Genomic DNA, 17949 nt, shown 5'->3' on the forward strand with positions numbered 1-17949 from the left:
AGCATTATGACGTTACCTTTGGCCTGTTTATAAATGTCTGCTCTGCTATGACATGTCCTGTCGAGGTTATGGAAGCTCAAAACAACGGCAGTGGGATTAGTGGGACCCGGGGCCTGACTGGGTGAAAAAGTGGCACATGACACTCTCAACAAATGATGGCTGACACTGAGTGAGTTAACTGACTGAGATGGCATGGACAGCTCAGAGACAAAGCTGTCCCTCTGCGAGTTCGTCACTTAGAGAGTAGGATACTAATAAACAACAACAGGACAGCAAAGGTCTCATATTCTTTTGTTTATTCTTAGTATTTCTTTAGACATGAAATAAAGAAAAAAAACTATCTTCCTTACAAAACATCGGTGTGAAGTGTTGTGCAAAAAGGGATTACAGAGAGAACATGTGGAACGTCACACCACATCCAGGCCAGAACAGCAGAAGTAAACAGAGAGGATCGGGGCAGAGACAACTCACGTAGTGCAAGATGTGCCAGTGGTATTAACAATAGTGGTTTCTGTTAGTGGGTTATCAGAAGTGGGTATGAAACCAGAATCCCTCTGGCACCAGTTAGATATAATAACTCCAATTCCACTAGACTGAGCCTTCTTTGAGATGCTAGTAATGCGTAAACCAAAGGCTCGTCCTGCCCACTAATACGCCATCTGCCTTTCTCATGTCCCGGCTTGGTATTACAATCACTGACAATATAGCGGTGGTGTACGAAAATGCCATTTTAGCAGTCTCTCATCAATTGCTTACCACAACATAACCCTGAGGGTTACCCGCACAAAGCTTTGTCATTCATCTGCTGCTATGAATTCACTCACACACTCGAAACGTGTGCCACAGACTTGATTAATGAAATGGAAAACACCCTCACTTACAAATAGAGCACACTCAGTATCCCTTATGCTACTCAGAATCATCTGGAAATCCTGTATGACCAACTTTTGTAATTTTTTACACAATATGTAACATACTCTCTTACATATCTTAGGCTAGTCAGTGGTATCATTTTGTTCAGTCAGGTGTGCAAACAGCGTTCTTTCTGAGAATACCCTACCTATTAAGAAAAAGGTGCCATCAGGAGTGTCGGCTAATGACAGAATACAGGCCAACTATCCAATATACATTTTAGGCACTAAAACAAACACAAGAGTCACTCAAATATCTCAAAGTTACAATATACTTTACCATTGTTTGTGGTTTTAAACACATTCACACTCATGACGTAAACACAGCACTTGTTTTCTTCACATTGCAAGATGATTTAAGCAGGCACATGGATATCTTACAACAAATGGAGAAGCGCACATAAAGTTTCATCCTGTACAAAAACTGCCTATGCATAGATTCAGCACACAAACACAGCCATAAACCATTCACACTCATACGGTATGTGCATCATAGGCAAACACACAAATCCTTAACACATGATGATGGAAACATTGAAACGTCACTCCTCTGGTCACACACACACACACACACACACACACACAGACACAACTGTAGGACAATAAAAGCCTATTTTTCAGGACATGTTGTGGGCATGCTGCAATCAGTGCTTCAATTGACGTAGGTTAAACATTTTAATACAACATGTAAATACTGTGAGAGATATGCTGTGAGTATCATCAGGTTGGAATGGCAATAATAGCAGATAATTGATCTGATACAGTCTTGATGGATTTTTACAATATTTGGTTCTTAAATTAGTTCAAGACGTTAGTGAATATTAGTGTATATAGTATAGTATGTGTATATATTTTATATTCTGGATTTAAGGTTGGTGAGATTAGTTGTCTTCTTCATCATTAAGTATGATACAACAACCATTCTATACACTAACAACATTCAGCCTTAAGGGGGTTAAACTGGCGTACACATGCAATATTTACAAGGCTGGCGTATGTGTGTGTATCTGTGTGTATGTGTGTGTGTGTGTGTGTGTGTGTGTGTGTATCTGTGTGTATCTGTGTGTATGTGTGTGTGTAAAGACCATTTTAGTATTACCAAAATGGGTTTTGCGGTTCCTTCACAGATCCAGACTGGAAATGAGGCATATTCACTGTTTTTCTTGAGGTCAAAGGCCAATAATCATTAGAAGGCCTTTGTTAATTTTTAAATACATGTGACCTGAAAATCCGATAGTTTGTCCATTTAACACTGAGGCACATTCATTTTATTTATTTATTTTTTTGTAGTTTTAGTCTATACATTATATCAATTGATCTTAGTATCAAATCTGACATCTAAACCTATCCTATCATATGGCTTTTTAAAATGCTGACATATTGTCTGATATCAATTTACTTGTAAGAAAGATCTGTTAGTCAGGAAAGTTATCATAAAGGCCAGTTGGTTGTAGATGAATCTACTTCTTACAGTTCTCCTATATTTCACTGATCATTTGACTGAATTTCACTGCTGTCTTTTTGTGCTTCTCTCTTGAATCCAAAATGCTTTTTTGTTGATTTCAGTGCACCAAACCTGGACTGTCATTGGTTTTCCAGTGGTCAGTTAAAACATGAGGTAGAGACATGCATTGTGTCCCACGAAAATGTATCTTAAATCGTGTCGACTAAACATCTACATATTTCCAAACTCACATGGAACAGCTCTGGATAGACAATGTGGTGGTAATGAGAACAACCTCATGGGGCTATTTCGTAGCCATTAGATGCTAGGCATAAGTATTTAAGCTTTTGCCCAGTTTCGGAATATAGGGCTTAAGATACAGTGTGTTCCCTTTTTTATTGTCAACAAAACCTAATAACACAGAGGAAATAAAAATAATGCCTTATAATAATAGTAATGACTAAATCAAGATTCTAGTTTCTATCAAAGGCTGTGTACTGAAGTATTTAAGTAGTTTAAAATGCTGCCTAGCAAAGGAAAGGAGGGAAAGAAGGATAAAAAAAAGGGAAGAATCAAAGAAGGAATGACAGACAAAAGGAGGGTCGGAGAGTAGACAAGTAAGGACAATGAAATAGAAAAACAAAGAAACATGTTCTAACTATTTGAACTTACCACATATTTTCAGTCTGTATTTCTGCTTGAGAAAGCCCAATGTACAGCGGGAACATGGTGGTCCTATTAAGAGTTTCTGCCGGCATGAGCTTCCTATTAAATTGTAAGAATAATGGGATTTTTATAGAGCCACTGGGAAATCCAGATCAAAGACAGTAAGTGGTTGATCCAGACATGAGGGATCAGTCTGTAAAACAAATTTTAATCATTGGAGATATCTACTGGGAATCTCAGTCTCAATCTCAGAGACTATAAATAGTGGTGTAAGTGTTATTAGTATCTCCTCTCGTGTGGTTATATTGCGGATGTTTTTGAGGCCAAAGGACTGGTGCAAGTATCTCATAACATCCACATTTCATATGTACAAGATGGCAACAACAGAATGCCGTTCTGTGGACAAAAGGGCTTTCGTTTACATTTTTTGACAACAATGTCATCACACACATTAGTAAGTTTGGGATGGCATTGGTTTCACTGTGGGAGACTGAGGATTTCATGCATTTTGTTAGTTTTATCACATGCTGATAGAAGAACAAGTATTCAGATGGGAAATGGTGGTTAGTTCAGGTCAAAGTTGTTTTAGTTTGAATGAAATGTTGTAAACCTTTCTGGCTGCCTCATTATGTTAGAAAAGACCTTATTTGGAGTTAACATTTTAGTTGTAAACTCTGCAAAGGATTTCATTTGCAGTCTGGCAGTTTTACTGTGGAGTTACCAAAAAAAAAAAAAAACAAGGCTGCAAGGTGTATACAACTAAAATGTTTAACAATCCAAGAGACGCATTTGTTTTTATGAAAGTCTCAAAGGTTATGTGTTTGACAAGTGCGATACTGTTATCTAGGTAATACTGTGTTCAGGCATTAGGTCAAACTGAAGTTCTCGCCCCAGTTTCTGTGGTTTCTTCATTATTTGGTAGGGGGTGTTCGATTGTCTACTGTGGTGGAAGATGGAGAGGATCTGTGGGGCTTCCCTTGGGTTTTTGCAGGGGCAGTTCTCAGGTAGTGGTGGTTGAATCCTCAGCCACAGTGCCCTCTTTGCTGGCATCCATTTTGGCCTCTAGTACGGCACCACTAGATTTCAGCTCCACTTCAGGGGTTTTAGGGGGGGCTGCTTTTGGAGCTGAGTCTCCGATAAGATCAGCATCATCTGGGCCTGGCTCAGGTGTACCGTTGGTAATAGGTTCTGGTGTGGTTGGTTTGGGGGTCTCAGGTGTGGGGGCCAGGGCACTCTTACTTTCAGGTGTTGGGGTTGTGGCTTTAGGAGTAGCTGACTTGGGCTCCAGGCTTGGGCTGGGTGCAGGCTTTGGATCAGCTGGACTCAGGCCAGCCTTGGGTTCAGGGCTTGGAGCTGGGCTAAGCTTAACATCTGCTGATTTGGGCACATCCAACTTCACTTCCACAGGCTGATCAGGGGTTATCTTGATTTCAAGTGCTGGGCTGGCTTTAGTTTCGGCTACTGGACTGGACTTAATTTCCATCGCCGGTGGAGCACTTGGCTCAGCCTCAGCAGCAGGCGGTGCACTTGGCTTGGCTTCAGGGGCAACAGAGATGCTTACAGCCTCAGAGTCGGGGATTTGGTCAGGGGCATCGGTGTCAGTGTCCAGTGGCAGGGCGGTGTTAAAGCCAACACCAGAGTCACTGGTCTCTAGGTTACCGATGCCAACCTCTTTAGAGGAAACTTCCAGACCCTGAGTTCAGACAGACAACAAGAAGGAAAACTGAGACACAATCAAAACTTCAAACAGATTCAGTTTTAAGAGAGAATTGGGTCATATTCTCACCTTAATGTCCACCTCAGTGCTCTGAGATTTCTCTGTAGTGTCAGCCTGGGAATGTTTGGATTCCTCACTGAGTTTGGTGATGTTCTTTACCACCTGTGAAGAGGCACACAGATACACAAAACAATAGTCTTTCATTATGTCAGTGTAATACTGGTTACTCTTACTACTGCATTACAACTACTTTTGAGACTTGGGGAAAGCTTTCTTCAGTGTGATTTGGTCTACTTTAATGACCGCCACAACAGTTGGACAAAAGAACACAGATAGAGAACTTAATACATCCTCTTCACTGTCTTGTGTCTTTCAGTGTATCAACCTGCCAAACCAAACAATTACTAAAGCTGCAAGGTCCCCATCTACATAATAATATGGACATTTTGAACCAATATATATATATATATATAGATACTATAAATTAAATAATCCAAATAAACATTGGATTATATCCCCCCAAAAATCTCCACAAGTATAAATTTAATCAGGATACACATCATCAGCATCACATTGCCATTTGTATATTTGTCCCTCCGACCTGTCTGAAGGCCTCTCCTTCATCCTCTTTGCCAGCATTCTGAGCAATCTTCTCCAGGTCCGAAGCCCTCTTGGCCCTCTTCTTCACTTTGATCAGGCAGGACAGCAGGCAAACCAGCAGAAGGAAAACCAGCAGGCCTAACAGGGCGATGATGGCCACATACAGTGACTCCAGCTTGTAGGCTGCATGACGGCATGGTTGGAAAGGGGAGAGAAAGACGGAGGTGGGAGAGTAAATAATTCAACTGACCTTTCATTGACTTATTGAAATTCCAGTGCATGACTACAGCAGACAAAAGAAAAGGAGCATTCTTTCTTTTTTAGGCTCTACTTTTGCCCCATTGAGTCACAGCTTTAGTTCATTTTTCAACCAGTCCTTCTCAGCCCATCCCCTCCTTACGTTGTATTTCCAGGTGGATGATGGACACGGGGAACCCCAGTAAGTCAGTAATTTTGAACTGGCCTGCATCTGAACTCCTGACCTGATCCAGGAAAACCAATGAACCCTCCATCGACAGACGGTCCTCAAGACCCAGCTCTGTTCGGGCCTAGAGAGAAAAGACAGACATTCATACCCTAAACTTAAAATAAGAATCATGATCAGAACAGCAAATATACATATAACATTAATGAATAATGCAATAAAGAAAATAAAAAACACCAACCACAACTGTAACAAAAAAAATCACACCGGTACAAAAGTGGGTGATCCTGTGTTAAATGTCCATTTGCTGCATTTGTCAGCTATAAACCACATCTGGCTTTTAGCACAGGCACACAAAAAGCTGCAAAATTATTTAAGAGGTTATAGGTAATAGTCTTGAAAATACAGATAGCAATGCAGATAGCAACAAAGAGGGGAAAAACTACAACAAATGTAGAATTGTAAAATGTACAATTTCTGTATATTTCACATTTGGGCGTTTAATATAGATATTAATATAGATAGATATTAATATACATTTTAACAACATGAAAGTGTATATTTTACACATAGTAGCTTTCTGTATCATAACCACACAGAATTATGTACTAAATTCTGTAAGTACATGGTACTAAACTATGATATAGTATAGTATACAAAGTTTCCCCCTGGCAATTATTTAGTCAAGGTGGTAAACCACCTGGATTCTGAGTCATCTCATTCTGATTAATTTAGTCAGTAGATGAGACCCTAATTATTAAAAATCATATCAAATATAATGGCTTTTGCTGTGTGACACAGTGTCTGTGGTCTTTTTCTCTAAAGGTTAATGTCATAATTCATAAGAGTGTATTCATTTTTTATGATGTTAGTGGAAATTTCTGGCGAGGCGGCCCTCCTCTGCTGTAAAACACTCCAGGCAGGAAACCCTGGTATAGGTTTATAACTAAATATGAAACTAGTTATTATTATGTTAATAATAATTAATATTATTATGTTATTGCATTTTCCAGTACACAGTATACAATTCTTCTACATTTATTTGTATGAGACATGGAAACTAAACAACACAGAAATGACATGACATGAAACCTAATACCACTCCCCTGTGCTCCAATGTTTGTGATTATGATTTAGTAATTTTAAAGTAGAAACCCTTTTGATGACTTTCAATTATTTTTTTCTATCCCACTACAGAAAACAAATAATCCCAAACAGGACTAAAAGGAAAAAAGAGGCTAAAATTACACTTGTAAATTCTCCCTTGTCCATCAGCAGATAGGGTGTGGGGTCACGGTTGCGGGTGTAGTTGAGGCGAACTAATGAGCTGTTGAGTATCAGGTTGATCTTCACTGTTTTTCCGTATGGCAGCGTCACAAAGTTTTGGTGCTCTGAGAAACACGCACAGAGGAGAAGCAAGGACATAGAATAAATACATCACAGCTCTGTTTGAATTTTTAATTTGAATTTTTTTTTTTGCACAGAGGTTACAAGAAAATATTACATAGTAAAAAAAGTTATATTAATTGTGCAGGAGAGAGGAAGGAAGCCCAGAGGGCTTATACAACGTCCTCCCCTTCATTTCAACAAGCCATTAAAAACATACTGAGTCATAAAACAATACAACATCAAATAGACAAAAACCTATATGGCAGGAAAGAAGAAAAAAAAGAAAGGAAAAAAAAGGCCCATGGATCACCTAAAATGCATTAGCCTGATAGAGCCCATTAACGTTTAGGTCTTTAAAAGCCATCATGGCAGACAAGAGGAGCGTAATAAGTAGAAGGAAAAAACACAACAACATCCTGATGGAAGGCGCTGGTCATTTAAAACAGGTCAGGCATGGGAGATGACAAAATATATGATCTGTCGTTGTTTATGCCCTCACCTCTGACGTTGAGACACACTTTCCTTTTAATTTCAAGTTCTGCATTCCTGACAGTGTAGCTGCCCTCGTCTGCACCTGTGACAGTGCTGAGAGTGATGTGGCGTTCGTTGACGCTAATACGACCCTCGTAGCCCTCCCTGGAAATCCCTGTACTGGTCAGCAGCACCAGAGCAGGTCTACAGGAGGGAAAAATCAAAGAGAATGAACTTTCCTCCACTTTCCTGGTTAATCTGAGACACTGAAACTGTCTCAGTGCATATATATCATTATAGATTCTCTTTATATCAGTGTAATTTTGCTGACTCTACCTGGATGTCTGGTTGGCCTCCACCGCACTAGGCCTGTACTCCAGGGTGATGGGAGGAATTATCCCCAACAGCGGAATATGGTAGTTGTCTCCGTATTTAATGGTCTGCTCATTAGAGCAATCTAGAAGGTAAAAGCAGGGTGATAAACGGTTTGTTCTTGAGTAAAAGGAACAAAGTTAATTACAGTGGACAGGAAATTGCCTGACATTTGAGTGGGAAGAAGTGAAGGAAGAGAGAGCATTTATTTGCTTCAGGTGAAGGAAGAAATGATAGAAATAGAGATTTAGTGAGAGAGAGGACAGTTAGGGGTGAAGGACAGAAGAGGACGAGGGAATGGCTTGACAGATGTGGCGAAAAGGGGACAGACTGCCGAGAAACAAAGGAGCACCAATCCAAGAATATCAGGGTAGCTAGAATAGGAGGGTAGGGATACAAAATAGAGGGAAAGACAGTAAAGACAAGATAAAGACAGGAAAACAGCAGGGAGGGAAGGAAAGAGGAGTGGGTTGGCAGTTAAAGAGCTGCATAATTACTGCCTGGCAGCTTCTGCATGCCCTCACACTCTGAGAACACATGTGATCACACACACAAACACACACATTACTGGCACCATATGGCACATCTTCCGCATCTTGCTCACTATAGTCGACTTTATACATGCTGGGTTTGAGCCCACCCCTCCCTCTGTGTGCTTGAATTATTTTCTTCTTTCTTCATGTTTGTCTGTATATGTGTTTAAGCTTTAAGAATTACTAGTCAGAGTACAGAGTCATCACTGCTGCAACTTGTAACACTCCCAGGACTAACAGGGTGTGTAACTTTAAATATAAAATTTAAATATAAATGTTGTGATGTTGTGATATATTCCAGTTCAAACATACCCTGCCCAAACCTTAAAACAGATACATTTTCTCTAGTAAACCTCTCTCTGTCCTCATGCCAAATGAGTACAATGCAGTGGGCTCCATTATCCTTCCTAATATATCAAACATTCATGTCATCACGTACCTCGGACTATAAGGGCAATGCGTCTGATATCCTCAGGCTTCTCAGGGTTCTTCACTGTGTACACGCCCTCATCTCCCTCGCCCACAGCCTCTATAATGAGGTGGCTGAGTTGGCGGTTGAGTTTGGCCCTGGTATTGACCACGCTGCCATCCCGCATCAGGACCACGTCAGCTGCACGCGGAGAAGATCTGCTCTGAAACGTGACCTCTAACCCAAGTGAGGGCAGCATGATGTGGAAATCCTCCCCGTGGAACAAGGTCATAGAGTCCTCATTAACTGGTTTATATTATGAGGACAGGAGAGAGGAAGCATTGACAAACACATAAGAGGGCAAAGAAAGTTCACAATTTATAATTGATGAGTGTCAAACTTAGAATTATATATGAGGCACTAGTACACATAGTCTTACCTTTCACAGGGGCAGAGAGAGCTGTAAACAATATAAAAGAAAATAATAATTTCAACAGGCATTCTCAGATAACAGGATCCTTTTGCAGATTAATTACTATATTGTCTGTTGAATAAATTGACTGTGACTGCATTGTCGAACTGATCCTAAACTATCAAAAACACACAACAATTTCCTTGTCAAATTTACCAGTATAACACCTCAGTAAATTACAAGGTGTGGAAAAAAAAACACTATTTCCACATTTCAAAATTATTTTGATAGGGAACAACGTCTCTCGTTTTCCTTAACATACCTGTGCTGAGCAGAAAGGTGAACATGATCACACTGACTGTCCACATCTTGGCTGATTTCTTTGTGCCTAGAGAGAGAAAGAAGATTTAGGCAAATTAGTTTTATTGCCTCCAAATCTGTACATATTTATCATTATTTTTTACTCATTTGGTGCCCTTTGTTATCCTCTACTTAATTCTTCTTCCTCTTAATCAGTAGAGGGGGGGATATCAGAGGGCACACAAGTACCCCTTTTCTTATTCAAAGTGAAACTGGTGCATGACATCATTCTTGGATGATATCACCCTACTGAGGCATTGAACTGCAGTGAACCTCCCAGTCTTTTAGAAACTGAAAGGGTGCTTTCATTTTTCTTCATTTGACTTTTATTGATTTGTCTTTCTCAGAAGTAAGCAGTTACCTTTGATTTGAAAGCAGGTGGAGGGCCAATTAGTCTTTAAAACCAGAAATCACTGAGATAGGATTTATAATAGGTTGCATTGCTATCAGTTTAAACATTCTCTCTGAGCATCATTGCTAAAGATCCCCTCCAGACATGTTTTAGGAAATATAAAAAAATACTCTACTTTGAATAATTTGTGTCCAATTACCTTGGTAAAATCCTTAAAATGACATCTCCTCCTTCTCCTTCATTAAGAATCCTGAATATGCAAATACATTTCACTTCAAAGTTTAACTGCTGGCTGCGAGATGTCTCCTACTTCACTGAGAAGTCCATTCTCAGTGTGTGTGCACTTAAGGTTTCAAGTTTTCACATCACACTTGTGTAAAATGTATATTGGATCAGGATTGGTTTCCAAATAGGGATATTAGTTTCGGTTAATTTTGCCGACACCCATTGACCGACAACTATAACTGTTTTTTTTTTTTCAGAAAAGTTACGTAATTCAGCTTTCCTTTGTGAGAGCTGTCCCAACGTTAGCTTGACTTATAGTTCATCCTTCTTCTCCTAAAAGTGTTTTTCAATGCGTTTAGTCACAGTAGCTCTCGATGGGATAACGAACGAATAACGGAACATATATAATAATAAGGCAACCCCGCTTACCTCTTCTACTGCATCTCTGTGTGTTACACATTAACTGGTTTTCCTGTGAACTGGTTATCTTTGTTCATATACGTCGGAAGTTTCGTAGTGAAATAGAGCTGGCCTGATCATGCCTGATTATGATTTTATATCACTCATAATTTCGGAGACCGGACTATCCATCTGATTAATTCAGCTTACTGATGGTTTATAGAGTTAAGTGAAACTGTGGGATCAGAAATATTCTTACCCATATTTTGATGTATTTTCTTCCAAATAAAATCTCCCCACCCGGGTTTCAATACCAGGAGTTAAATCTAATGCAATCGGAATATTGTACTGTACAGTCTGATTGTATGGAAGTCTATGAGAAAATGACCCCTCAATTGATTTACTACCTCAATAAACACTTTCCTAATGAGTTTATGGTCCCAATCGGTAGTACCAAGTCTTTTTCAATACAGTATGATGTTCATTTTGTAAATTATGGCCCCATTTAGAGTGAAATAGACAATAAAGCATTGTATGCTTTAGGGCGCTGCTACGTTGTGATTGACAAATCGCTACCACGGCGACAACGTTGATTATGTAGCGTAACCATGGCGTAACCCCAGATCCACAGAGTATAAGCGTAGTTGCTGCTATTTCACAGTGTGTTTTCAGTTCATTAAAGTTAATTATAACATTTTGATCGCCTCAAAAGTCTTGTCCAGCATTTGGTTGTGATAAAAGAGCCTCTAAGGAGTCAGATGTTCAGTTTTTCTGATGAGTACATTTTGTTTTAATGGTTTTAGGCCTGTTTTTTGCTAGCAGAAATTAGCATTAGCATTATCACTGTTAACCATAGATTGTAAATGCATTATGCTAATCAAGCTAGCAGCTAGTGCTAGGGTCAGCTCCACCCTCTTTTCCAAATTGGGACTGCATCCAAAACTACACACAAACATGCTATTTAGTACAGTAAAACAGTATGTGAGATTTTTTAGTATGTCCAAAACTGTAGTATGAAACCAATAGTTCCTCAACTGCATACTGTTCCCAGGGAAATATTACAGTATGCAAGCACTGGACACTATGCTGGCATAAATATCCCACAATGCAATGCAGTAGTGACAACGATGGCGACAACATAACAGACGATGGTGGACAGCAACCACTTTGCTAGATGTAATATATTTTTTATATTAGTTCAGACTTTATGGTTGGCACAGGTTACCATGGTTACATGTCTCCAACCAGCAAGGAGACTCGCAGGAAGTGATGTGATAATTACAGCTCAGTGCGTCCAAAAAGATACACACTACTGTTTATTCACGCAAAAGTATGTTAAACGATAGTACACATCTTGAGTATGTAGTGCATATTACATTATTTGGTCACTTCTGGCTCCAAAAATCAAACATGGCAACGGTGAAATCCAAGATGGCGATGGTGAAATTGCTAAACTCGAGGCCTCAAAACTGCAGTCCACAAACCAATAGGTGTAGTCATGGTGACTACCGCCATATTTTTTTTTTACAGTCTATGGTTTTCACTCGTCATGAATTTATTTCCTCGGAGCTAGAAAATCACATTACACGAGTCCTCAGAAACTCCTGGAGGTTAAACTGGACTAACGAAACACTTTTAGTGCTGATTGACTAACACACTCACTATAAACAGACTTTAAAGCACTCGCTAGCCTAGCAACATTAATGCTACAAACAACCCATAATGCAACACTCTTTGTAGAAGTTGGTTTTACTCCACTGCTTTCTCCATTCAAAAAGAATATCTGATGTTGTGAACACGCAATTGTCTAGCCATTAGCTGAGTGTGTATGCAAATTAACCTATAGACCCACCTGTTTAACTGGTCAAAAATATTCCTGGCGGTTAACGATTAATATCCCTACTTCCAACTAGTCGTAATGTCACAAATCATGCTAGTAGGTGTACATTTTAAACTAAGATTTGAGGCGAGCTCAGAGAAACTTTCCTCCTTCAGCAGATGAATGTGAAAACAAATTCTGCGCATACGTAGTCCTGCACAATGAAACTCAAACATCAAACTGAAGTAACATGAAGAAAAAACATTTTTGAGCGGAGGGGGGCTTAAAAAAATAAAAATTGACACATAATTCTGTAGTCTCTGTCAAAAACATAGGATTGTCTAATATAATTGTATAAAGTTCTGACTAGAGAGATACAAAACAGACATTAATGTCTTCAACATAATTTCTTCTTTGTTACATTCAGTATAAAACCTTATGAGGGGAACACAAGCTTTTAGCTTCTAGTATAATGATTCTTCTCAGCAGGAAAATACTAAAATAAGCCTTTGCTTAGGTGAGCTTCAAACAGTAAACGTCAACAGCAGGGAGGAAACATCATTTCTGCAAGACCTTGTGAAGGTTTCTGAGAAGAATCCTGATTAATTGCGGCACTGAGGGGATATTGATGATGTGAATGTCTTTCTTCTGTGCTGAGACATCAGAGGCGGCACATCAAGGGGTTCGTAGCAAAAAAAAACTTTCCTATGGTTTCCATTTTAAAGGCCCAGGAGGGGACCAGGAGGAAACACCTGCAGTTCTCACAGTCAGACAGTGCTGCAGCTAAATGACATGCAGTCAAGGTTATCTATATGCCACACATGTATCTTTATAAAGTGCTGTGCTTCAACCTCATAATGCTTGATGCACAATGCTTCATTATTCATACAAAACACTCTCTTTTGAACTAGCATGCTTCTGAGGCCAGAACTGTCTTTCTTTATTTTTGCCTTACCTCATATTTGTATCTTAAAGTGCTCTAAGAATTCAATTAGGCTGTCTAATTGCGCTAAAAATCTAAAAAATCCGAAGAAACTATCTGCACAGAATTGTGCAGTCCCTGTAAATTCAATTTATCTGCCATTGCCTGCAGGTTATTAGTTGGACTTGAGACAAAAAAAACAAGCATAATTAATAGCATACCTGAGCTCAATATTAAATCAGGGTCAGAGTTGATTTATGTGTAAAAGTGAGTGTTGTTTAGAGAGACCATACCAGCAGGCATTTATGTCTTATAGAAGTCCAGCCCTTTTAAGAGTATGTGCATGTTTACCAGGGCCACCAAGCTTTGGATCACCGTCAAGGATTGTCTATTGATTATGTGCCTGAATTAAAACACAGAATAATTCATGAATCTCAAGATAATTCAAATCACAGTGATCTGAATAATGACTTGAATGAGTTTGCAACAAGAAATGTCCAGAATGAGAAGGGCTTCACGGCAAACATCCTTACCACAGGAACCTATGATGGTGTCTGAGAAGGATGCTGACTTATTGCAACACTGAGGGGATTATGCTACATTTTAAGGCAACATCTGAGGAAACACATGAAGAGGTTTGTGCAAAAGAGAACCTTGCTGCAGTTTTCATTTACAAAGCCCAGGACGGGACTGGGAGGGAACACCTGCAGTGCTCACAGTCACACTTTGCAGCAGCTAATAAACATACAGTTAAAATTAGAGCGTCTCATTGTAATATAACACATCCTGTATCTGCAGGAAATGATAGAGCATTGAGCCATCTTCACACTGTAAGTCTGCCACCTGTCTGTCTTTGTATACATGCAACATTAATACACTTTCAAGAGCAACAGCAGAGAGGCCCCCATTGTCCCTTGTCATTTAAGGAAAATAATTGGGCCCTCAGACAACCATCTTCACTCCGTCTGTCACATCCTTGCACCACACTCTGGGAAGACAGAGGGCCTAAAAGCTCACTGATTTTATTGTAACTGAAACAAAATATGGAGCAAGCCTGCGTCACACAGAACAGTGTCTCTTGGCAAACAAACTTTTAGTGTCCTTTGTTACAGTCATCTATATAACTCAGATTACACTGTAATTTTATTACTGCAGTCCCTGTCCTTTTTCCGGGAATTCATGGCTTCCTTTCAGGGTTTGAACCATCGTTTTAGGCCACTGCATCATCCACAAATCATAACTTTCCATCAATAAAATGGACTGTTGACCCCTGTAGCCATCATCATTTAATTAATACAGCAGTCTGAGACACAGGATGGGTTGGCTGCGAAGAAACAGAAAAGTGAACCGTATCCATCTGCTTGTCACAGCAGTGGGTGTCTTGGAGTCACTGCAGCCAATCTGTTGTTTCTATGCAGGATTTGTGATATTTTTTCAACATTTTTTCTTATTCTTGCTCATTATTCTTATTCTTACTCTTCATGCTCTTATTTCTATGTGATTTTGAGCATTTTCAGCCAAAAAAACAAACCTACATGGTCCACCTCACTGAGCACAAACATGCAAGCTTATGAAAACTCGTGCAAACCCACGTACATGCTTACTGACACATTGTCCTTTGGGCTGTAAACCATGGGCTGCAGGCACACACAAATATGCCATCTGCTATCCTTCCTTACTCCATTAGCCTCAGTCAGTCTTCATTCTACCTCACTGGGTTTTGACTCTTTCCTCTTTTCCTTTTCTTCCATTTTCATCACTTCTGTCATCACTCTCACATCTCCAAGGTTTTTTTTTTTTTTTCACCTTCCTAAACCTTCTATGTCTCAGATTGACAGCTCCGTATCATCGCTTGCTTCCTTTCCACCACATTTTGTCTTCTCAGTAGGACTCCTCTCAGCCTGAATCCTCTACCCCCCATCTCGGGGCATCTCCCTCGCTTCCCTTTTTCTTTGCATTTCTGTCTTTATCGCTCTCTCGCTCTCTTTTTATCATGTCTCTTTCATCCTCTCCTCCTCCTTATCTTATATAACCCAAGCCAGTGCATCCCACTCTGAAATCAAAGCCTGTGCCTGTGTTCCTTCTAACTCAAAACTCCCTGCTTACTGGAAGGACAGACATGTCTTTGTCCGGCGCTTTAAAGAGGCGGAAATACCTTCAATGACTGCAGATGTGGGGGCCCTACAAAGCTTCCTCTGTGTCTTTACCCTTCATCATTTCTCTTTCATTTTCACTTTCCTCTTTTTCTTTACATAAACACAGTGATGAGGAGAGATGACTCTACATGAGGTATAGTCCCTCTGACGATGAGGAGGCATGTTAGAAGTGAGCTGCAACACACACACACACAAATGCACATATTGTACACTCCTCTCGCAGCACTAGACATTTATAAATCATGAGGCATCAAAAAAGAAAAAAAAAAGGATCTTTGTACCAAGAGGCACACACAAAGTGAAAGTGGAATGTATAATAAGGTGTGCATACTTTCAAAAACTACAGGGTTTCCCTTTGCTCGAACGAGGTGCATTCAAAATTCAAAAATTCGAAATTTTCCACTCTGACGATCCCAGTGGTTTAAACTAGTAGCATCTGCATCCCTACAACACATCTCATGTTTCAGATCAAGACAGCAGAAAGAGTTGCACGCAGTTTACACGCAAACAATCAGACAATCTAGAGAGACGTCCAGACAAAATCCTATCCTAATGGTTAAGGTTCATTTTTTGAGATAATTCCACCAAAGCTGGCTGCAGTGAACTAAAGGATGAGACAGGTTTCCACCATATTGCTTTCAACTGTCAGATCCATTAAAATCAGTCGACATGAGGGAGTGAGGAGTGAGGAGTGAGGAGGGGGTGGTTGGAGTTATGTGCAGTATTGACAAACACACTAGGAGAGGTGATAAGGGCACAAGATGAAGAATGCGTTTATGATACAGATGAGATAATTATGCAGATTGGAGTGGATCTGCAGATGATATCCAATGCTGTCATGTGTTGAGGCCTTCATGCAGCAGCTCTGGCCACAGTCTATCAGCAGCACACTGCAGACAGAGGCGACACAGCCAGAGAGCATCCTCTCAGATAATGGATGCTATTAAGCTGGACCTTGACTTACTTATATAAAAGACAATGTAGCCTCTGGGGAAGGAGATAAGACTATATGGAATATCATTTCTGATGACGATAGTGATAGCAGGAGTGGTATAGATGATTTCAATTTTTGTATTCAAGGTGGACAAATGCAGCTTAGAATGAACCCACCTGTTTTCATTTAAGCTGTTTACATAGGTATTTGGCTGTAATAAACAATTAACATCTTGCATCCTGCAATGCAATACAAGTCTGCCTTATATTTTTAATCATTTGAATCCAACTAGGAGGCTCAGACATAAATGAAATCACCCTAAAATATCCAATGAAGGCGATGCCGGCTCCATCCCGGGACCGTTCATTCAGTAATGTATTTTCACACCTTTCCTCACTGACTAGATCAGCGTAATGTGCAGCTGGCGATAAACATCACAACCTAAAGTCTAATCAGTCACCAGGACAGCCGATAAACGCGTGAACCAAAAAACTGCAGAATTTAACCCGTCATGCACCAGTCACATTAAAGACCCACGTCCGCAAAGAGGCACCGATGTGAGAGATGAAAATCAGCGCTCAGCAGCTCACCTTCCTTTAATTGGCCGGCTGGACGTGCGGTGCTGCAGTCCGCGGAGGTGTCTGGATGCTTTCAGAGGTGAAAATCTGCGTGAATGTCGCCTGTTTCTCCTCCGTCCGTCGTCTCCCTTCCTCTCAACCTCGCCCCCCTGAAGAGCAGCACTTCACGACTCGGGCTCAACATTTGGAAGATATTCAGAATATGTCGGGCTCGGGGCCACTCGACTCATGTCGGGAAACACCGGCCACCCTTCGCCCTCTAAAAGTCACCTGACAGTGAGGAGAAGGGGGGGTTACTTAGCAAGACTTGCAATTGACAGAAGATGCGGATACCACACAAAGTGCCCGTAAACAAATTAATCCCAATCCAAAGTGGATGATCATGTGTACAAATAACAGTAAATGTGTGTCTAAGGGATGCAGGGATGCTGTGATGAAATACTTAAGCAATACATCCTTTCCCCAGAAATACCACAAAATATAGTGAGTGGGCAGAGCAAAATAGTCCATTACTATGAATTTATCTGTACTATAAAAATATAAAGTATGCTCATTTAGGGACAAACCTGAAATCCTACATTATCACACTAAATCTTAAAATGCAAAGTTGCCTGTACCTGTTCAGTACAACCCAAACTCACACTAGGATTTCTTGAAGAGTTTTCAAGAAATAAACATGAGTCATGGTGATCGTTAAAGGGAATAAGATTCTCTTGAATCAAGTCTTCATTGATGAGTCCCAGACCCCAAAAAAAGCAGCCTGTGACACAGTCTTTAAAATTGCAGTTTTTTTTCCTTCATATTTCCATGGAAATAAGTTATTTTTCACAGTAATAAGAAAAACATCACATTGTAG

At 40.1% G+C, this 17949-nt stretch overlaps 1 protein-coding gene across 4 annotated transcripts; it reads right to left on the reverse strand.

Moving 5' to 3' along the window:
- Nucleotides 1-279: 279 nt before the first annotated feature.
- si:dkeyp-77h1.4 (uncharacterized) lies at nucleotides 280-17356 on the reverse strand. 4 transcript variants are annotated; one of them, XM_067601098.1, is made up of 11 exons: nucleotides 17106-17356; nucleotides 9671-9736; nucleotides 9376-9396; nucleotides 8967-9242; nucleotides 7959-8079; nucleotides 7651-7826; nucleotides 7011-7153; nucleotides 5739-5886; nucleotides 5340-5521; nucleotides 4808-4900; nucleotides 280-4714 (listed from the first exon to the last, which is right to left on the reverse strand). In XM_067601098.1, the coding sequence occupies exons 2-11, from the start codon at nucleotides 9714-9716 to the stop codon at nucleotides 4022-4024; spliced, it is 1899 nt and encodes a 632-aa protein (XP_067457199.1). In that variant the 5' UTR covers nucleotides 9717-9736; nucleotides 17106-17356; the 3' UTR covers nucleotides 280-4021. The 4 variants fall into 4 exon arrangements, with proteins under 4 accessions (XP_067457199.1, XP_067457201.1, XP_067457198.1 ...); XM_067601100.1 differs by lacking the exon at nucleotides 17106-17356 and adding an exon at nucleotides 12061-12330; XM_067601097.1 differs by lacking the exon at nucleotides 17106-17356 and adding an exon at nucleotides 10715-11600.
- Nucleotides 17357-17949: the final 593 nt, after the last annotated feature.

Source organism: Thunnus thynnus, chromosome 10, assembly GCF_963924715.1.
Source record: "Thunnus thynnus chromosome 10, fThuThy2.1, whole genome shotgun sequence".
Classification (NCBI taxonomy): Eukaryota; Metazoa; Chordata; class Actinopteri; order Scombriformes; family Scombridae; genus Thunnus; species Thunnus thynnus.

Bases quoted from the DNA above. Each gene is read 5' to 3' on its own strand.
- si:dkeyp-77h1.4 (XM_067601097.1), bottom strand. From the start codon at position 10,745: ATGTGTAACACACAGAGATGCAGTAGAAGAG. The intron at 5,522-5,738 runs GTAAGGAGGGGA...GCCGTCATGCAG, and splicing joins CATCCACCTGGAAATACAAC to CCTACAAGCTGGAGTCACTG. The intron at 4,901-5,339 runs GTCGGAGGGACA...GCCTCTTCACAG, and splicing joins AAGGAGAGGCCTTCAGACAG to GTGGTAAAGAACATCACCAA.